The sequence below is a fragment of the Hippocampus bargibanti genome, linkage group LG06, assembly GCF_051943395.1.
Source record: "Hippocampus bargibanti isolate YZ-2025 linkage group LG06, ASM5194339v1, whole genome shotgun sequence".
NCBI lineage: Eukaryota > Metazoa > Chordata > Actinopteri > Syngnathiformes > Syngnathidae > Hippocampus > Hippocampus bargibanti.
In genome coordinates this window covers 26,522,694-26,542,787 of record NC_142739.1, presented here as the reverse complement: position 1 = coordinate 26,542,787, position 20,094 = coordinate 26,522,694, and the positions used below count along the sequence as shown (strand labels likewise).

The following is a 20,094-nucleotide window of genomic DNA, read 5'->3' as shown; positions in this document are numbered from 1 at the left end:
CTGTCCCGATCGACGTTACTTACATAGCTGACAATATATAAGCACATGCATGCTGGCATGACATTGGATTGAACTTTATTGAAAAGGGGGGTGGATGTCAGTCCAACGGTGAATTTGCTAACACTTTTTGTTTTTAAAGTGGGCAACGGGTGTGGAATATAAAACACAACTGTCAATCAAGTATTAGAGTCCGTCTGCTGCAACTATGGTTAAAAACAGCAGCAGTTACATTTTTGTTTTTAAAACTCATAAAATGAGTAACATCAGGTCACTTTCAATATGTAATAAAAAAAACATACAACAATTACATTTGATACGATGGAGGAAACAGTATCAACAAGATCGGAAGATGTAAAAAAGTGCATAACAACTACACAAACTTTCACAATTTTCCAATTTTTTTGGGGGGGACTTTTAAACCAGTATTCCGAACGTCCGAAAAATGTACGACGATTATAAAGAATGGGATGATTCAAAAAGGCAGAAGATCCTTTTGGTACTTAGGACCAGGTAGGATCACGATGTCCCCGTACGGTTCGGCCTGCTCTCCAGTCAATTTACCAGTCGCCAAAACACCTACAACACGACAGCACAAGCGTTTGCATTGAATTGAAAAATCTTGCAATAGATTAAAAAAAAATTATAATCATCAAAATGCCACATTGATTTTCTCATTGATGTTTTCTTTTATATGTGCGGCTACTGTATGTCGTTGGGGTCAAACCAAAATCAAGTACAGGTAACGTCCGACTTACGACCAACTCGACTTACGACCACCCGTACTCACAACCACAACCTCCAGACCCCATTTTAAAAATGTTAATTATGCCTGGCGCTAGCACGTACGACAATTTTGGTCAGCCAGCATCTCACTCTTGCACAGCAATCGACTGTGAGGGGGGAGTTTGCGAGTCATTTATCCTCCGAGTCTCTATTCAACATTTTGACTTACGACCGTTTGGTCGGAACGGAACTCGGTCGTAAGTCAGATGTTACCTGTAAAGCTATCTAGCTAATTTGTAACAAATAAGGAGAAAGAATGACCACAACTAGCTATCTATCTAGCTAGCTAACTATTAGCTAGCTTTATATCTATTTGAGTTACTTCCGGGTTGAGTGAACGCTGGCATATGTGGCTGCCGCTGCTCACCTGCAGAAAAACTTATCCTGTGACTGTAAAGTGACCATGAGCGTTTTGAAAGGGGCTTATAAATGAAATGTATTATTATTGTTATTCAGTGTCAATTAAGATGAGATTGTAATCATTTCATCCATTTTGTTGTGATGGTGCGGTGAGATTTTTCTCATGTAAAATGGCACTGGCTCAATTAACTCATTCACTGCCATTCATAAATTCATTCGGGAATTGAAAATATGACAGAGCGCCATTCCTGAATTTGTTCGGGTTTTGTTTTTTCTTGCTTGGGTGCCGATAAAGCGCTAGCCATGGCCTCTGGCAATGTTTTTTCCCTTCCACATGAAGGTAAAATTTCCCTTGTGTCCATCTTAGCACTTTGTTCCAGCTTCAGCTGTAAAGCGCCATATAAACCAAAATGGATGCTTTGCATTGTATTTTGGACAGCCACCCTCATTTCAAGCCCATATAACTCCAGACCCATATATTTAGGAATTAACAACTCCTTTTTTTCTGATCAAAGAAGACAGTCTAAGGTTTCTTACGCTGCATTGAATGATTATGTAGTCCTAAAACTCAATATTCTGTGCGTCCTGGAATTTGAGTCACAATGACAAAAAACCCAGGCACTGGAGTGGACACATTTTTGCACTTTTCTGGCAGTGAATGAGTTAAAGGTTGGGGAACATCGCATTTGACATCACGTTAAAACACTTAGGATTTGGCTCATGGTTGAAAAGAGTCATCTTACCAAGGAGCGTCTGGAAAATGTGGGCGACAGTCTTACGGTCGGGGTCAGGTGGAAGGAGAGAATGGAATTGCAGAGTTTGATCTTCCAGCTGGCTTGACAAGGGCCTGGAGAGACACACACACACACACACACACACACACAAATGTGCGCATGATCACACACACCTAGTCCCGTCGCGACTCATCTGAAGCAGGTGATGATGATGATTACATAACAGACTTCTCTGATTTCGCTGACCTGTGTTCTGGCAAGTCGAGGATGTCCTGCAGTGCGGCGCACTCTTGGGATATGCTGATGGATGGAAACGAGGATGTGAAAAGTACACATCGAGCCCGTTGGATTCACAAAACAAAGCGGTGCCTTGCGATATGAAAATCCTTTTGTTCTGTCACCAAATTTGTCTCGGAAATTTATACAAATCATCTTTCCCCATTGGAATGAATGGAAATGTGATTAATCTGTTCTCAGCGCCAAAAGTTAGCGTATTTTCTGGAATATAAGGCGCACCGTCAATGAATTACATCAGGGGTGTCAGTCATTTTTTGTCGCGGGCCAAATTGTAGTTACGGTTTCCTCTCGAGGGCAGATATGAATTTGTTGTATTAAGTTCATACTGTCTACTTGATATCTAATTTAAAACAGATTCTTATCTTACAGACATTGTATTGTCGGTGTTCAAATACCTGACATGTTTCGGCGTCTACTTCCGCCTTCGTCAGAGTGTCTGTAACCAAATTTGTCTCATAAATTTATACAAATCATCTTTCCCCATTGGAATGAACAGAAATGTGATTAATCTGTTCTCAGCCCCAAAAGTAAGCGTATTTTCTGGAATATAAGGCACTCCGTCAAATAACTACATCAGGGGTATCAAGAGTCATTTTTTTGTCGCGGTCCAAATTGTAGTTACGGTTTCCTCACTCTGGTTTCTGGACACTCTGACGAAGGCGGAAGTAGACGCCCAAACATGTCAGGTATTTGAACACCGACAATACAATGTCTGTAAGATAAGATATGTTTTAAATTAGATATGAATTTGAATATTTCAGAATAGAATATTTCATCTCCCCCACATATGAGGTCCAGAGTGCCCAACAAGTTAACAAATAATTAGTTTTCAAATCTGAAGTCATGAAAATTGACTGTTTTTGTGGTTTATATTCGACAATTTGGAATTTTGGTTCGGACTTCAGCAAGCATCATGGAATCTCACACATTGGATTTGCCTTCGCGGGCCGAATAAAATGATGCGGCGGGCCTTGACCGCTGTGAATTACCTATTTAAAAACCTTTTCCATACATAAGGTGCATCCCATTATAAGGGGTACCTTCAATGAATGCCATTTTAGAACGTTTTCCATACATAAAGCACACCGGATTTTAAGGCGCATGGTCAGCTTTTGAAAAAAAACTATTTTTTTAGGTGCGCCTTCTTGTGCAGAACTCATATTTGCTGTTCATATAACCTGAAAATGTGATCAGATAACCAGGTTTACCATAATTTGAGATTGGAGCAATTTATATTCTTTGTTTGGATTTTTTCATTAAATTCAGTAATACTTTTGCAACTGGGGGTTCAGTATCTTGCTCAATGACACTACGACATGATCAAAATGGCCAGGGATTGAACCCCCAACCTCTGGGTTGAGAGAAACCCACTGAAACATGCCTGTACATTTCGTTTTGACTTTCCTTGTCACTCTATTGTGCCGATAACGATCGGCAGTTAGCCAAACAGCTAAATGGTGCTACCAACTGATCGTGTCCTTCCACCCCAAAAGGAAACCAAAATAAATTGTGGGTTGCCAGCTATCTTTTGTAGTGCGCTGGAATCATTGAGCCTTGGTGATCAAAAGGTCGCAAATATTTGGAATTTTGCCCTTAAGTCGAGAGCAGCTATTATCGCAAGGCATATTTCTGTGGAAAAAATACATAAATTATATCACCTTTCCTGCTCTATTGGGTAGATGCGGTGGGAGGATTCCTGCTGGCCTGACCCTTCCAGTGAAAGTGAACTAAAACCTGACACATCCACATACATGGGTGTAACATAGGGAGAAAAAAAATCCATATTTTTAATAAGGCGTCAAATCTGTGTAAAAAAATACAATACAATACAATACATATTGGTTTATATAACGCTTTGTAACAAAGCGCTTAACATGGACAGCTATCATATACAGGAAATAAAAGCAGTCACAAAGATAGTAGAAAGCACCAGGGAGTGAAACCAAGATCAAGAATTAGGCTGAATCGAAAGCCAAAGAGTCTAAGTGAGTTTTGAGACGGGTTTTAAAGATGGGCAGCGAGGGGGTTTGCCAAATGTTCGGTGGAAGGTTAATCCAGAGAGTGGGACCAGCAACGGAGAAAGCGCCGTCCCCTCTGAGCCTCCGATTCATTTTTGTCAACAGGATGAGATCCACGTGGGACCAAAAACTGATCATTTCTGTCTTCTTTTGAAATGAGAGACTCTGCATCACTTGGACTCAACCGGCGGGAAAACAAGCTCGCAGAGGCAAAGCACACATGGCTAAAGCTAACCTATGACAAGCTATCGGTGTATCAAGACAAGAGTTGTATACGGCCTGCGTGTACCTGAAATCTTGGGCGTTTTGGGTTCTGTTCCCCTTCTAGGCACCTGCCACAAGACACAAGAGTCAAAGTCAACTGTAAATGCTGTTGATACATTTGTCTATAACTGATATCCCATAATTGACCAGCAGATGTCTGTGCTTTATTTGTCTTGACATTACGTTGGGTTGTTGTCACGTCCGGTACAGGTTTTACTTTCCGCGCTACTTTAAAGGACAACCGACGCGTCCGGACAAGTTGTGTCCATAATTTGTAAAATGGCTTCAAATGACTTCTACTGAGCTTATTTTACAAAGATTCCACCGCATATAGCTATATTTTACATTTTAAGACTCGCGCTGGATATTCAGGAAGTCTTGTTTTTGAGTTGGTGACGAGTCCTCACGTCACGTCACTGAAGGAACGCCCCTGACCGAGAAAGGACACATGGTAGTAGTACTTTCATTCACGTCAATGCATTTTGCGGTACTTTGTTAGGTCTGAAAACTTCGTGTTGATCCGTGTTGATGGAGAAATTAGAAGGAAAACACATAAATAACACAATGGTCAATCCTTGTGTGTTGCACCGAGCATCTATTTGATATTCGCTGACAAAAATTCCAAGGAAATAATAAGCCCCTTTCCACTGACTTTGTCGCCATCTTTTGCCTCTTTTGGGTACTACACCCCCTCCCCAGATACCTAAAAATGACAGGGAATAAATTCTTTAATCGATTGCAAACATGTATGCTTTCCTCTTCAGAACTATTTGAATCATATTCATAACTGGATGAGTAACAATATATAAAGCATATTCTCCGAATCTGAAGCCATTGTTTTGATTCTCCAGCAAGGCAAGACGTCTTGGCGTGACGTCGCGAACTGGGGGCGGGACCTTACTATCAGACGTTTTTCTGATGTCAGTGAGGAAACAAAAACGTGATGTCGGTTGTCGTTTAAGTTTCATTTTACTGAGAAGACGGCGAGAATGGACATGCTTTATCGCTGTACTGTTTAGCAGGGAAAAGATAAAAAGGATAAAGATCAAAACTTCCATTTCGGAGCCAAAGCGGGCAAAGTGTTCTACTGTGATTCCATTCAAAACATGAGGACACAAGAGTTCTTTATCAATGAAATAAAACGTATGCAATAAAATCGTACAAACCACCTTGCCCACTTTCCTTGCTCAACAGTACAGCGATAAAGCATGTCCATTCGTGCCGTCTTCTCAGTAAAATGAAACTTAAAGGACAACCGACTTCACTTTTTTGTTTCTTGACTAACATCAGAAAAACGTTTTATAGCATCTAAAATACCCAAAACACGCAGTATAATATTTTTATTCAAATGCAAAACACCAATAAAAATGACTTAAAGTGTCCAAAATCTGCAAAAAATTGAGCTGCGAATTGGGCATTTTCAGAAAGTCCCGCCCCCAGTTCGTGACATCACGGCAAGATGTCTTGCATTTCTGGAGAATCAAAACAATGGCTTCAGATTCGGATAATATGCTTTCTTGTTACACCTCCAGTTATGAATATGATTCAAATAGTTCTGAAGAGGAAAGCATACATGTTTGCAATCGATGGAAGAATTTATTCCATGCCATTTTGAGGCAACATTGGGGAGAAATGGATCACCAGAAAAGAGGCACAAAATGGCGACCTCCTGTGGCCACCTCCATTTCCACAAGCTGATAAAATCCTTATATGGAGCTTGGACACGCTCTTCTGGCGGCTTTTGGGTGCAACACAAGGTTTTCAGACCAAACAATACAGCAAAATACATTGAGGTGATGGAAGGACTGCTACAATGTCTCTTTTTTTTCGGTGTGGGACATCCCTTTAGTGACGTGACGTACGGACTCGTCACCAACTCAAAAACAAGACTTCCTGAATATTCAGTGCGAGTGTTAAAACGTAAAATCTAGCTATAAGCGCTGGAATCTTTAAAATACGCTCAGTAGAGGTCATTTGAAGCCATTTTACAAATTATGGACACAACTTGTCCGGACACGTCCGTTGTCCTTTAAAGAAGCGCGGAAAGTAAAACCTGTACCGGAAGTGACAACAACCCAACGTAATGTCAAGAAAAATAAAGCACAGCCATCTGCTGGTCAACTATGGGTTAGCAGTTATAGACAAATGTTTCAACAGCATTTAAATCAACAGCGCATTAGCTTGTCCTCCAAATAACAAGTGGGGGCTCCCTTCCCCTTGCTCACCTCGGCCCCGCTGCCGTCAGGCCCGGTAGCATGTCCCTCGTCAGAACTACTAGTGTGTGCGGCTTCGCCAACGGGCCACAGCTCGGTGCTGGTGAGAGGTGTGATGGTGGCGGCCTGTGTCCATAGCAACTGTAACTCTTCAGGTAAATCTGGAGGGAGGAGACCAGCGCCGGAGGAATGGGAGAGAAAAAAAAATAGCTTTTATTTTTGGAAAGGTTATTGAGGTGAGCTTTCAAAGAGCAGCAGGTGTTTTAGGAGAAGGTGAAAGACGAAATGGACGGGGTAGGAATGCATTTATTGACCGTATTTTCTGCACGACCTATAGTAAATTGCCGATCTTAAAACAGAATTAAAATATAGGGCGCACCGCATTACAGGGCTCATAGAGCCCAAAATAGTGGCTGCATTCGTGCGATGCATCATCCTGCTAAAGGGAATACAATACAATCCAGCTTTGATTTATATGGAGCTTTCACAACTGGCTGCATTTATAACAAAGCGCTTTACAGAACATGTCAAATAGAACGTCCAAGTAATCACAATACCGATCCATATATAAGGCGCGTCATAGTATAAGGCTCACTGTTGACTTCTAAGAAAATAAAATGTTTTGCGACGTATCGTGCAGAAAATACAGTTTCTTCAGCCGTCATTATGTCCTTCTTAGAAGGTGTCGGACGTTTTGCTTCTCATCCGAGAAGCTTTGTCAGCAAACTAAAATTTGCTGGTAGCTCTGGCCCTATATATACATATTCCTAATGTCCAGAGGTGGCGGTGCCCGACCTCTGCTTTGATAGGTCCCTGCTGTAAGTTTGGGGGGAGCAGAGGACTATTCCCTGATTACTTCTTTTGTCCTGACTGCCTTTGGTCTATGACTGGCCCTGATTGCCCCATCCGCCCTGATATCACGTCATCCGTATGATTGAGCCAACGTGGTAACGATCTAGGAAGAAGCGAAATATCCGACACCTTCTAATAAGTACAGATGACGGCTGAAGACCACTTCTGTACGACAGAGCGCACACTGACGTAATAGTTTTTAGAAGAGCTCAAAAACTTGGTGGTAAAAGAAAATGTAAAATCAGTTTCGGATTCCGCACCATGAAATGATTTTAACTCATTCACTGCCAGACGGGCAAAAATGTGTCCACTCCAGCGCCAAGGGTTTTTGTCATTGTCACTTGAATTCCAGGACCCACAGAAGAAGAAACCTTAGACTCTCTTTTGTCATCAGAAAAAATGAGTTAGTTCCTAAATTATAGGGGTCTGGAGTTATATGAGCTTGAAATGAGGGCGACTGTCCAAAATAGCTGCAAAACAGCTGAAGCGGGAACAAAGCGCTACCATGGAAAAAAAAGTGTGGAGAAGAAACAAACATTGCCAGAGGCCATGGCCAGCGCTTTATCAGCACCCAAGCATGAAAAAATAAAACATATTCGGGAATGGCGCTCTATGTCATATTTTTAATTCCCAAATAAATTCGTCAATGGCAATGAAAGAGTTAAAAAATGTTGTCAAAGCTCGCAAAAGATTTGTTTGTTTATTCAAGTGCGACGCTACTTGCGATACTGACAGCCACAGGGCTGGCTGAGCAACTCCTCAGCAGTTTTCAGCCTATGCGACTCCAGAGGGAAGAGCGAGTGAGCCTTGGTCCCAAAGAAGTCGTCGTTGATCTGTTGCTGCAACTCATCATGGGGAATCTGCGTCTGCGGGTCCATGAACATCAGTTGCCTCCCCCTCTTCCTCTTCTTCGGCTGTGTCCCCTCTGGGGGGGGCGCAACCTAGGATGCCAAGAACAGTCAGTCGTTTGCAAAGCTAAGAAAACAATATTCCAGTTACTAGAACGCAGTGGTGCGCCGTCAGGACCTTCTCTGCAGGCCTAAATATCTGAATCAAGGACGAACTATTCGACAACTGTCGAACACGTGCAACAACTATTCTCAAACATGGTGGTGGCCCGTTAGGGCCTGCAAGGCCTTCTCTGCTGGCCTAAATATCTGAATCAAGGACGAACTATTCGACAACTGTCGAACACGTTCAACAACGATTATCGAAAACAGTGGTGGGTCGTCAGGGCCTGCAAGGCCTTCTGTGCTGGCCTAAATATCTGAATCAAGGACGAACTATTCGACAACTATCAAACGCTTTCAACAACTATTATCAATCACAGTGGCGGGCAGTCAGGGCCTGCAAGGCCTTCTCTGCTGGCCTAAATATCTGAATCAAGGACAAACTATTCGACAACTGTCGAACACGTTCAACAACGATTATCGAACACAGGGCCTGCAAGGCCTTCTCTGCTGGCCTAAATATCTGAATCAAGGACAAACTATTCGACAACTGTCAAACACGTTCAACAACGATTATCGAAAACAGTGGTGGGTCGTCAGGGCCTGCAAGGCCTTCTGTGCTGGCCTAAATATCTGAATCAAGGACGAACTATTCGACAACTATCAAACGCTTTCAACAACTATTATCAATCACAGTGGGGGGCAGTCAGGGCCTGCAAGGCCTTCTCTGCTGGCCTAAATATCTGAATCAAGGACAAACTATTCGACAACTGTCGAACACGTTCAACAACGATTATCGAACACAGTGGTGGGCCGTTAGGGCCTGCAAGGCCTTCTCTGCTGGCCTAAAAATATCTGAATCAGAGACTAATTAATTACATTTTGTCCATGGATTCTGATTAAAATTATCTTTTAGCTTTCTTTCATTGCTTTTCCCCTGTTATTCTGCTTCCGGATGTGTGTTTTCGTATTTAAGCATTTAACCAATCACATTTCGGCCATCATTTGTTACCAGGTTCAGAAATGGACCTTCACAATCAGTTCTGCAGGCCCTTTTGCATAAAAATCAATGGCGATGAAATTGTTGCCGAGTTTCAGTTGGCAACCCAAGGCCTGCTCGAAGGCGCTGGAAACGTCAGTTTTCGCAAACTATGATTGGCGAGTCATATGATAGGCTAGTCACTAGCCAATCATAGTATCATAGTATCAAGGCTGAACAGCTCCGAAGCTAGCAAAATTAGCAAATATTACTATTTTATGAGGTTATCGTGAATCCACACTAGCAGCTGATTGATTCTGGCATAGCACTACTGAAGGCCGAGAAGTGACAGTCGCAGCCTGCCGCTGCTAGACCGGGATAGTGGGGAGTCACATTCGGAACTGAAATTGACTTCTGAAAGGACGTCGTAGTTCAAATTAATCTGATACAATGAGACCCTCACCTGTTTCCAACGAGACGCACATTTTGCTCTTTTATTTTGTTGAGTGACCTGGGTGCAAAGTGCCATAAAACAAGGGCTGCGACAAAAAGAAACAAGTCACTCTTGGCTTGGAGATGCCGAGAAATCCACCTCTCTCCCTCTTACAAATAAAGCAATGACGAGTAATGCCTCACTTTTCCACGTAAAGACATGAAAGCGACGGATTCAGATGCTTTTGTGAGGTGCTTTTACCAATGTCGTGACATCGGTGCGTTCTCTCTATGATCTCATCTGTGATGATCTACTAAAGGGGTCGGGAACCTATGGTTCGTGAGCCATATATGGCTCTTTTGATGATTGCATCTGGCTCGCAGACAAAACTAAATATATATTCTTGCTTTTTCGCTGTTAATTTCTTGTTTAGGCTGCAGTTGGCTGAAATCGAAATTTGATTGGATGATTCTGATTTAGGCGCCGTTGAGTTCGAAACAGGTAAACGTCCCCTTTTGAATAAGCAGTCGAGTAAAAAAAAAAGAAGACTTGTAATGTACGCTTCAGATTGAATGGACGGAAGGATTCGCCTTTGTCGAGAGAAAAGGTTCTGCCGTGATTCTAATTTGCAATGAGACAATATCATCGATGAAACAGTCAAATGTTAGTGGCACTTTGACAAGCCCCATGCTAACGTTAGCATCAGTATACTCTGCGAGAGACAGCAACTTTGCGTTTGGACCCGTCAAGTTGACTTTCATTCCGATCGTTTGGCTGGATTTTTTTGGGAAAGATTCCCGGCCCCTGATATAGTACAATGATGCGATACGATTGGTCAAAAAATGTCAACTTGCGTATGCTAACTGAAACTGTTTTTTTAGCATAGCATATGTCTTGTTTTTTTAGCATTTTTGGCCTCGACATTCATCAAGGAGGAGACTAGGCTGACCGGTTGCACGAATATTCCAGCACCGTTTTTGATTGGGAGGAATGTCGCTACCATTTGACTGTCATCGCTGGACAGCTTAGGGGCCATTTTGCTTTTTTTGCGCCTGTGATGGGCAGCATTTTTACAGTTCCCAGTCCCCCCCCCCCCGCTTTGTTCAGCAGAAAGGTTGGTGCTGTAAAGAAAGGAGTACGTGGAACTGTCGCGGTGAAAAAGATGCTTTGATCCTCTCATATCTCATCTAGAACTGCTTCATACAACAAAGATGGTGCACAAAGTGCTTCAGATAGAATGACTGTCTTTGTGTTGTCATATTTTGTTATTTAGTTTTGTTGTTGTTTTGACTTCAAGATGGCGCCGCGAGAGTGTCTGCCTTTACCGCAGCTCCTATATTTTGTTTTTTGACTTCTTTCCTTTCCTCACTTTGCTGCTGTGAAATGTAAAATTCTCCACTGCCAGACAAATTAAGGCGAATCCAATCCAATCCAGTGAATGAAAACAAAACATTGAAGCCTCGTCAGCTTTGTACCTCCGGGCCTGGAGCCAGCACCGCAGCTCTTGAAGATGACACAGATGGCGGGGGGCCATTTAGAGGGGTCATTTGATCAGCGAGAGGTTGAGGCACCCCTGGGGATCCATCCTGGTTAGGCAAGATGAGGTCCTGGCTGGATGCCGTTGTGGGATCCAGTCTAAACAAGGACAGTCATGGTGATGGATTTTGTATTTGCGCTGTATTTTATTTTGAAGGCACATTTAATTGTTACAGTAGCAACCAGAGAATGTTGCGGCAAGATGTTCCTCGTGTCACGATTCGTGTTTATTATGATGTTTAGAAAATGCCACAGTTTTTATGCAGATCAGAATTTATTCGGGCTTAAAGGCCGGTCCTTGAAAATATTCTTGAACATTAAACTTTTCCGGAGGGGCAAAAAATGTTGGGGATAGTAGGGTTAGAGCCAAATTTGCAGACAATGGATTTCTAAGGAGGGCTTCGCACCTGTGGGAGTGGTCACAGTGAACTTCACTCATGGCAATTCAAAGTGATAAACACTCAGATGATGATGATAATAATAATAAATCATAATAACAATACATTTAATTTATAAGCACCTTTCAAAACTTTCAAGGGCCCTTCAGAGTCACAGATAAATCGATGCCGACTCAGACCTTCTTAAAATAATGGAACAGTTGGTCAGAAGTAATTTTTTCACTCCTCCTAGCACATGTGGTGGAGATCACATTTATTTCCTTCAAAAATACAAACAAACCAAAATATTTGCTAGATAATTGCGATTTTTATTTGAGAATAAGCCACTTCCACTGATGGTTCCGGTGACATGAGCGTAACCAGGGAAACGACACATCATGATGCTGCAGATGAGTCCTGAAGTCAGTTTCAAGATGGTGACTTGACACGATCGGTTCTGTTTTTTGTGAATAATAATAATACATTTAATTTATAAGCCTTTCAAAACTGTCATGGTCACTTTACAGTCACAGAATCCGTTTTTCTGTGGGTGAGCAGCGGCAGCCACATGCGCCAGCGTTCACTCAACACGGAATAACTGAAATAGATAGAAAGTTAGCTAGCTAATAGATAACTAATAGATAGCCCGCTAGCTAGTTAGCTAATAGAGAGCAAATAGATAGCTAGCTCGGTAGCCAGCTAGATAGCTAGCCCGGTTGCCAGCTACAGCGGCGACAAACGCAAGATGTGAATTTAGGTGGAGGTGAAAGGTGAGCGTAAATGTGTCATCTTTCATATTTGGGTTTACCCGACGATGGTCACCGTGGTATCTCTCTTCGCTTGCTCCACCTCTGCCGCATCTTCTGCCGCGAAAGAGGGAACGCGTAGACGAGAAGTTGACGGTTGCCATGTTTTCTGCTTGGGTGGCGTGATGTCACGGGAAAACAGTGACTCACCAGTCAGCACGAGGTCAGGTTGGGCCAGCAGAGCTTCGATTGTATCGTGAACGTTTATGTCCAAATCTGCGCCCCAAAACTGCCAAAGGACATCAAATGAGCCTGGAAGACCTCTGTGAAGGCTCTCAGTTGTACAAGAGTGGTCCATTGATGAAAAGGTTTCTTCAGCCGTCATCTGTACTTAAGGTGTGGACGTTTCGCTCCTCATCCGAAGAGCTTCGTCAACGAACTAAAGTTGTGCTGGTAACTCTGACCCTATGTATACATCCCTAATGGACAGAGGTGGCGGCGCCAGACCTCTGCTCTGATACGTCCCTGCTCCGCTCACGCTAATGAGGTGATAACAGAGCTAATGGGGCAATCAGAGCCAGGCATAGAACATTAGAGGTAAGCAGACAGAACAAAAGAAGTAATCAGATTAGCTTCGTGGAGTAGTTTACTGCTCCCCCAACCTTATAGCTCTGTCCATTAGGGATAATAATAATAATAATAATAATAATAATAATAATAATAATAATAATAATAAAAATAATACATTTTATTTATAAGCGCCTTTCAAAACTCAAGGTTACTTTTGAGTCACAGGAAACATTTTTCTGTGGGTGAGCAGCGGCAGCCACACGCGCCAGTGTTCACTCAACTCGGAAGTAACTCAAATAGATAGAAAGCTAGCCATCAAGCTAATAGATAGCTAATAGATAGCTAATAGAGAGATAGGTATCTATATCGCCGTATAACTAATAGATAGCCAGCTAGATAGCCAACCAGGTAGTAATCATAATCATAATAACCATATAGGGCCAGAGTTACCAGCACAACTTTAGTTCGCTGACGAAGCTCTTTGGATGAGGAGCGAAACGTCCGGCACGTTGAAAGAAGTACAGATGACAGCTAAAGAAAGCTTTTCATCGGTAAGCTCTGGAAGGTTTCCAGGCACTGCCTGCACTGGTGCGTGTATGGGTGTGTGGTACCTCGGGCAAGGCTTTGGTGGGTTCTGGCTCTTTCAAGGTGATGCGTTGTGGAGAGACGGTGTGTCCTGAGAGAGGGTCAAAAGCAAGAGGCACATGTCACACAGGAAGCATTTCATCAGCGTGACATTTACAGTGTCAAGGTGACATCAAAATCCCCTGCGCGACATTGTTTTTCAGCATTTTTTGGCCACGACATTCATCGAGGAGGAGACTCTACTGAGCGGTTGCCAGCACCGTTTTTGATTGGGAGGAATTTCTGTGCTATTTGACTGTCATCGTTGGGCAGCTCTGGAGCGATTGTGCTTTTTTGCACCTGTCATGGGCAGAATTTTCACAGCCTCGTTTTGTGTCAGCGCAGAGCGCCGATGCGTATGTGGAACAGTCGCGGCTTGGAATTGAAGCGGATTTACGTAGGACAGGAGATGTGAGACTGTCTCTTTTTGTCAATGGATGCTACAGCTTTGTGTTTGCTTTCAACATTTAGCCTGTAGCAAACGTGCACATTTCACCACGATGTCCCTGATTCACTGGTGAAAAGGACACTTTTACCCTCTCTTTTTTCATCTCGAACTGCTTCATGCAACAATGAGGGTGCAGAAAAGTGCTGAAGATTGAAGGACTGTCTGTGTCTTTTGTGTTGTGTCACATAATTTGGTTTTTAGGTTTTTTATTGTTGACTTCAAGATAGTGCCGCGAGAGTGGCTGCCTTTCGAGCAGCTTCTGTATTTTGTTTTTCTACTTCTTCCTTTCCTCTTCCTTACCTAAATTTTCTGATGTGAAATGTCAAGAGACTAATAAAGGCTAATCCAATCCTAAATTGCCAATCTTGTTACTCAAGCAGCCCGTTATGGAAGGCTCTGATCTGTTTTTTTTTTTGTTGAAGGCTTGCAGCTCCCTTTCGATGGTCATGAGAACAAAGCGCCGTAGAAAATGGACTGATGGGAAATTGTTATTTACTGCTCATGGGTGAAGCCGAGCGGCCTGAAGAGGGTTCATGCTCTGTAGAAGAGGCTCGTCGCTCGCGAGTTTCCTCCATCTGAGACAAACACAACGTGAATGGATTCCTGTTCTTGCATAATGTTCTCCGAGTACAAAATATCAAAAAAGTAGATATTCTTCCACACGTCATTCTTACCTTTTATGCCTTTAGAAAAAAAAAAAATCAATCTAAAGCCTGCTTCATGAAATCGACCGCAGAGTTGTAAATAAAATCTGTGCGTTTTCAGTACAGTGATACCTTGGCTTACGAACTTAATTGGTTCCCGGACAGAGTGTGAGAGGCGAAAAGTGTGTATCCCAAAAATTAATTTCCCATAAGAAACCATTAATATGAGAATAATCCATTCCCAAGTCCCCATAAAACAATTTTCTACTTTCTAATTTAAGTAATAGTAATTTAAGTAATAAAACTACACAAAATATGCCTTATTTTTGTGGTACTTTGTGTAAGCGGGTTCGGTAAATGATACAACTTCTGGATAGAGTTGAGGTTCTTTATTAGGACGGCTGTGTTGGTTGGAGGGGGAAGGCAATTGACATGTGTGGCTCTCGTAGGCTCTCATCAGACTGACTTGCAGCAGCGCGCATGCTCCTTTGATCTAAAGCCAGGCATCACTAGTAGAACATGCAAATAAGATTTGCTCATATCATTACAATTTTATGTATAATAAATGTGCTATGGTATTATAATTAACTAAATAAACTGCACTGTATTAAAAAAAATGGTCTTATTTACCTTTGTGATGGTCGTTGATGGCTTGATGGAATGGAGTGGCCGGTTTCATCAGCCTTAAACACTTGATGAGGAACGTAGCCTTCTTTTTTCACCCTCTTGAGGAATGATCCTAGGTGCTTTCTCGGCGATAATTTTACCTTGTTCCTCATCAATTGTGTTTCTGTTTAGCTGGGGTGATAGCTTTTTGCATCAAGTGTACAGATGGCTTGTGTGGGTTATTTGTGGATCCTGATTGATGGGCTATTTTAACCTTGCAGTCTACACTCTGCCTTTGAACTATCAAAGTTGAAACGAGTCCGAATTTCACTGTTTTCTATCCATTTTCTCATTGTCTTTCTGTCGTCTGCTTGTCTCTAATGTTTAACGGCCTCTCTCTCTGTCTTTAACCCCCACCCCCTCACTGCTGCGTTCTTGACCAATCACCTGGCTTTAACCGAAGACTGGGGGCGGGGAATAGAGGACCGAAACAGTCTGCTGCCATTTTGTTGTCAGGAGAACGGGCTCGTTCGCAAACGACATCACTCATTGTGTGTATCCCGAAAAAAAGTTTGTATGCCAAGGTAAAATATTCATGAATTTAACGTTCGTATACCGAAAAGTCCGTAAGCGAAGGGGTTCGTAAACCAAAGTATCACTTTACCTGTATCAGAGTGCTGGGACTTGGCAGGAACTTTTCCATGTCTCCAAATAGTGGGTCCAGCGGCCCATCAATCTCATCCAGGTAAGACAAAGGGTCCACGCGAAGCATTTTTCTAGCAAACAACAGAAAGAGACTCATTCACTCCCTGCAATTGCGCGAAATCCGCAACGTTAGGCTTCACCTGCCCACGTCCTTCAGGTCCAGCTTCTTCGATCTGCTGAACTTCAAGAGCTTCTCAACGACGGACTGAAGCTCCTCTGAATGAGGGACAGGATGTAAAAACACTTTTCAGTACTTACCGCACATGCTAATGAGGTGATATCACAGCTAATGGGGCAATCAGAGCCAGGCATAGAACATTAGGGGTAAGAAGACAAAACAAAAGTGGTCATCAGAATAGCTTCAGGGACTAGTCTACTGCTCCCCCAACCTTAGAGCTATTTCCATTAGGAATATATATAGTGCCAGAGTTACCAGCACAATTTTAGTTCACTGACGAAGCTCTTCGGATGAGGAGCGAAACATCTGACACCTTCAAACAAGTACAGATGACAGCTGAAGAAACCTTTTCTTCGACAGACCACTCCTGTAAGTCGAACACAGACACAGCTTCATGATGGCGCCGCGAGAGTGGCTGCCTTTTCAGCAGCTCCTGTATTTTGTTTTTCTACTTCTTTCTTTCCTTTCCTCTTCCTTTCATAACTTTGCTGCTGTGTTATTATTTCCGGGTAGAGTGAACGCTGGCGCATATGGCTGCCGCTAGTCACCCACACAAAAAAAAAAATCCAGTGACTGTAAAGTGTCCTTGAGAGTTTTGAAAGGAGCTTAGATATTAAATGTATTATTATTATTATTATTATTATTATTATCATATGTTTCGCTTCACAAAATGTGCAATAACTCCAATTTTCTCAGAATGACCACGAGTGGAGGAATTAAGAGTGGTGGGTGGGGTGTTTGCGTGTGACGTGAGCGCTTCCTCACTTAGAAAGATGTCACACTGCCGGTGGTAGACCACAACCACGCCATACTGCAGCTGGGAGGACAGGTAGAGGGAGAAGCGAGGCCGCGGCAGGCCAGGCTGACGAGGTGAGACCCTTTCCAGGATGTAGTTCATGATGTTGTCGCTGGGAAGTCATTCAATTAAATTATGATTATGTTTTTGTACCTTGGGTTCCAGTTTTCAAGTAGAAAAGTGACTGTACTGGCAGGGACTAGTCACTTTGCTCAACAAACTAGGCAAGACTTACAAACTGCTTTCAACGATACCATGTAGAACATAAATGTAAAGAAATAGTCTGAAAAAGGAACGTTTTTCACAACAACAACTAATAAAATGTTGGGAGAGGGGGTTAATATGACAGTGAGGCATTTCCCGTGAGATGAGGAGAACAAAGAGAAGAAAATGATCTTACCAGGTGTGCGGAACATTGACTAGTAGCAATTCACGGCGAGTAACGGTGGCGCGACGTGTCGCCATAAGCCTAAATACATGAAAGAAATAAAAACGATGAAAAAAATAAAATAAAAAGAACAACTTTTACCTACAACATATTAGGTGCATAGAGATTATCTGAATCCAATACAAGTGCAACGGTAGTCCAGTAACAATCCATTTTCTATACTCATAAATGTCTGTTAGAGAGCAAAATGATCTGGAGCCGAAATTAATGAAAGGAAGTTGAAATGCAATTTGGAATTATTTAATAAGAATTCATGGGTAAAATATAATTCATATCAGTCCGTGATTCTGATATTTTTAGGACAGCAGAGAAGGCTTTGCAGGCCTTGACGGCCCGCCATTGGCAAAAACAGACAAACTGTCATTTTGTCTTCATTTCAGGGAAGGGTTGTCATACCTGTAAACTTCTACGTTTTCCCTGTATTTTATTAATTTTTTTATACGCAACACTAAATTCACCACGTGGGAAGAGCACTAAGGAAAAAAATTGAAATGATTGCTCGTGGTGTGTCTTATAATTTAAACAAATTACCTTTGTTTTTATTGTCTGTTTTTATTCTTGCTGTAAGTAAATAATCATGTGTCGGGTTGTGTTTGTAAGGTTTATTATCGCTTAATAAGGGGAATTGCAATCATTAATAAGGGGAGCAAAAGTAATAATCGATCATATGTATATATTTTCTATCGCAGCGTACGGTCGATTATGAAAACAACATGTGCGCATGCGCTGTAAACTGCATTTCCGCTTGTGTTAGCGTTTTTTTTATCATTTCGAATAATGTACAGTGAACTACAACTTTTATACGGGAATTGTAAACATTCATAAGGGCAGCTATTAGCCAAGGTTGACAAGTATGGGTTATACATCGTAAATTACATAGAAGATTCAAGATTTAGAACAGATAAGGCTGTAAATTCCTTTTTTTGGGGGGCGGGGTGCAAAAACAGACAAACAAGCATTGCCAATCACAAAAATCTCAATTGAAAAAAGTAGTCGCATGAATCAGATTATTTCATACTCTAATTACGTGAATATAACCGTCGTTTTCATATTTACTGCTTTCAGACACACATTGAAATTTTGTACGCCCACCCCACTCAAAAAATATATTGAGTGGCATTTTTAAAGTATATTTTATTAAGCGGTACGGAAAATGGAATGGAATTTTAATAAAAAATGAGGGCGTCTGACATCATTCGAACAAAATGGCTTTTTGGGGGAAAAAAGTGGACTCGTGCGCTATGTAAATAACCGGACATTATTACTTTGTCGAAAAAAACTAGCAGTACATGTCATCCTAGCAGAAATTACGGTGGTTTCTCACAAGCTAGCTAGTCGCTAAAGTTTATATTCAATTACTAGAAAATATATAAAATTTATTCACCAAATCGTTGAAAAACATCACGTGCCACGTCTTAAAACAACCAGGTCGTAAAATATTTTGAATAACCATAAATAAAATGATCAACAATATAAGAGCTGATTAAACTAAAGTAAAGTAATAAGTGAGTTATATCACGAATATAACCGTCGTTTTCGTATTTGCTGCTTTCAGACACACTCAATGAAAGTTTGTACACCCAGCATACTCAAAAAATACATATTATGTGACATTTTAAAGTATATTTTAATCAAAAATGTCTGAAAATCATTTCATTTTCTTGTTACACGTAAATAACCGGCCATTATTATTTTGTAGGAAAAAAACTAACAATACATTTCATCCTAGCAGAAATGACAGTGGTTTATCACTGGCTAGCTAGTCAATCAAATTTCTAATCAATAAAAAGAAAAAGATAAATTATACTCACCAAACCGTGGAAAAACATCCTGTGCCTCGTCTTAAAACAGTGAGGTCGTAAAACATGTTGAAAAGTGAGTTAGATGTTCTAAAAAGTTTCTCATGGATTTGATTGTAGTTATTTTATGAAAGTTTGAAAAGTAAGGTGCGGTGGAAAGGTGGGGGTAGAAAGTTTTTGGATGGGACGCTGTGATTGGTCCACGCCATTTTGTCGTCAGGGAAGGTTTATACATCGTACATTACATAGAAGATTCGAGATTAAAAAAAAGATAATAAAAAATACATAGAATATTCGAGATTTAAAAAAAGAGAGAAGTAATAAAATATATTTTCCCCTGCCCATCTGAAAAAAAACGCTTCAATTGACAGCAAACTAGCTTTCAACCCCCCTTCTATAATAATAATAATAATAATAATAATAATAGTAATAATAATACATTTCATTGATAAGCACCTTTCAAGTTTACTTTACAGTCACAGGATAAGTTTTTTCCTCTGTGGATCTATCTATCAAATTATTAGATAACTATCGAGCTAGTTATCTAGCTGTCTAGCGAGCTATCTAGCTAGCTATCTATTAACTAGCTATTAGCTAGCTTTCCATCTATTTGAGTTATTCCGGGTTGAGTGAATGCTGGCGTGTGTACATGCTGCTTACCCACAAAAAATATATACTCTGACTTATAAATGAAATGTATGATTATTATTATTATTATTATTATTATTATTATT

General features: G+C 41.4%; 1 protein-coding gene across 2 annotated transcripts; it reads right to left on the bottom strand.

The window, feature by feature from the left end:
* Positions 1-58: 58 nt before the first annotated feature.
* Positions 59-20,079, bottom strand: LOC148897038 (meiotic recombination protein REC8 homolog). 2 transcript variants are annotated; one of them, XM_088998259.1, is made up of 17 exons: positions 19,373-20,079; positions 17,514-17,582; positions 17,083-17,225; positions 16,280-16,355; positions 16,099-16,210; positions 14,681-14,759; positions 13,724-13,788; positions 12,753-12,831; positions 12,605-12,659; positions 11,359-11,518; positions 8,255-8,462; positions 6,682-6,830; positions 4,482-4,524; positions 3,833-3,908; positions 2,124-2,177; positions 1,887-1,990; positions 59-576 (listed from the first exon to the last, which is right to left on the bottom strand). In XM_088998259.1, exons 1-17 carry the CDS (start codon positions 19,426-19,428, stop codon positions 473-475), a joined length of 1,632 nt encoding a protein of 543 aa, XP_088854385.1. In that variant the 5' UTR covers positions 19,429-20,079; the 3' UTR covers positions 59-472. The 2 variants fall into 2 exon arrangements, with proteins under 2 accessions (XP_088854385.1, XP_088854386.1); XM_088998260.1 differs by having other exon boundaries at positions 12,605-12,656.
* Between the last annotated feature and the right edge of the window lie 15 nt (positions 20,080-20,094).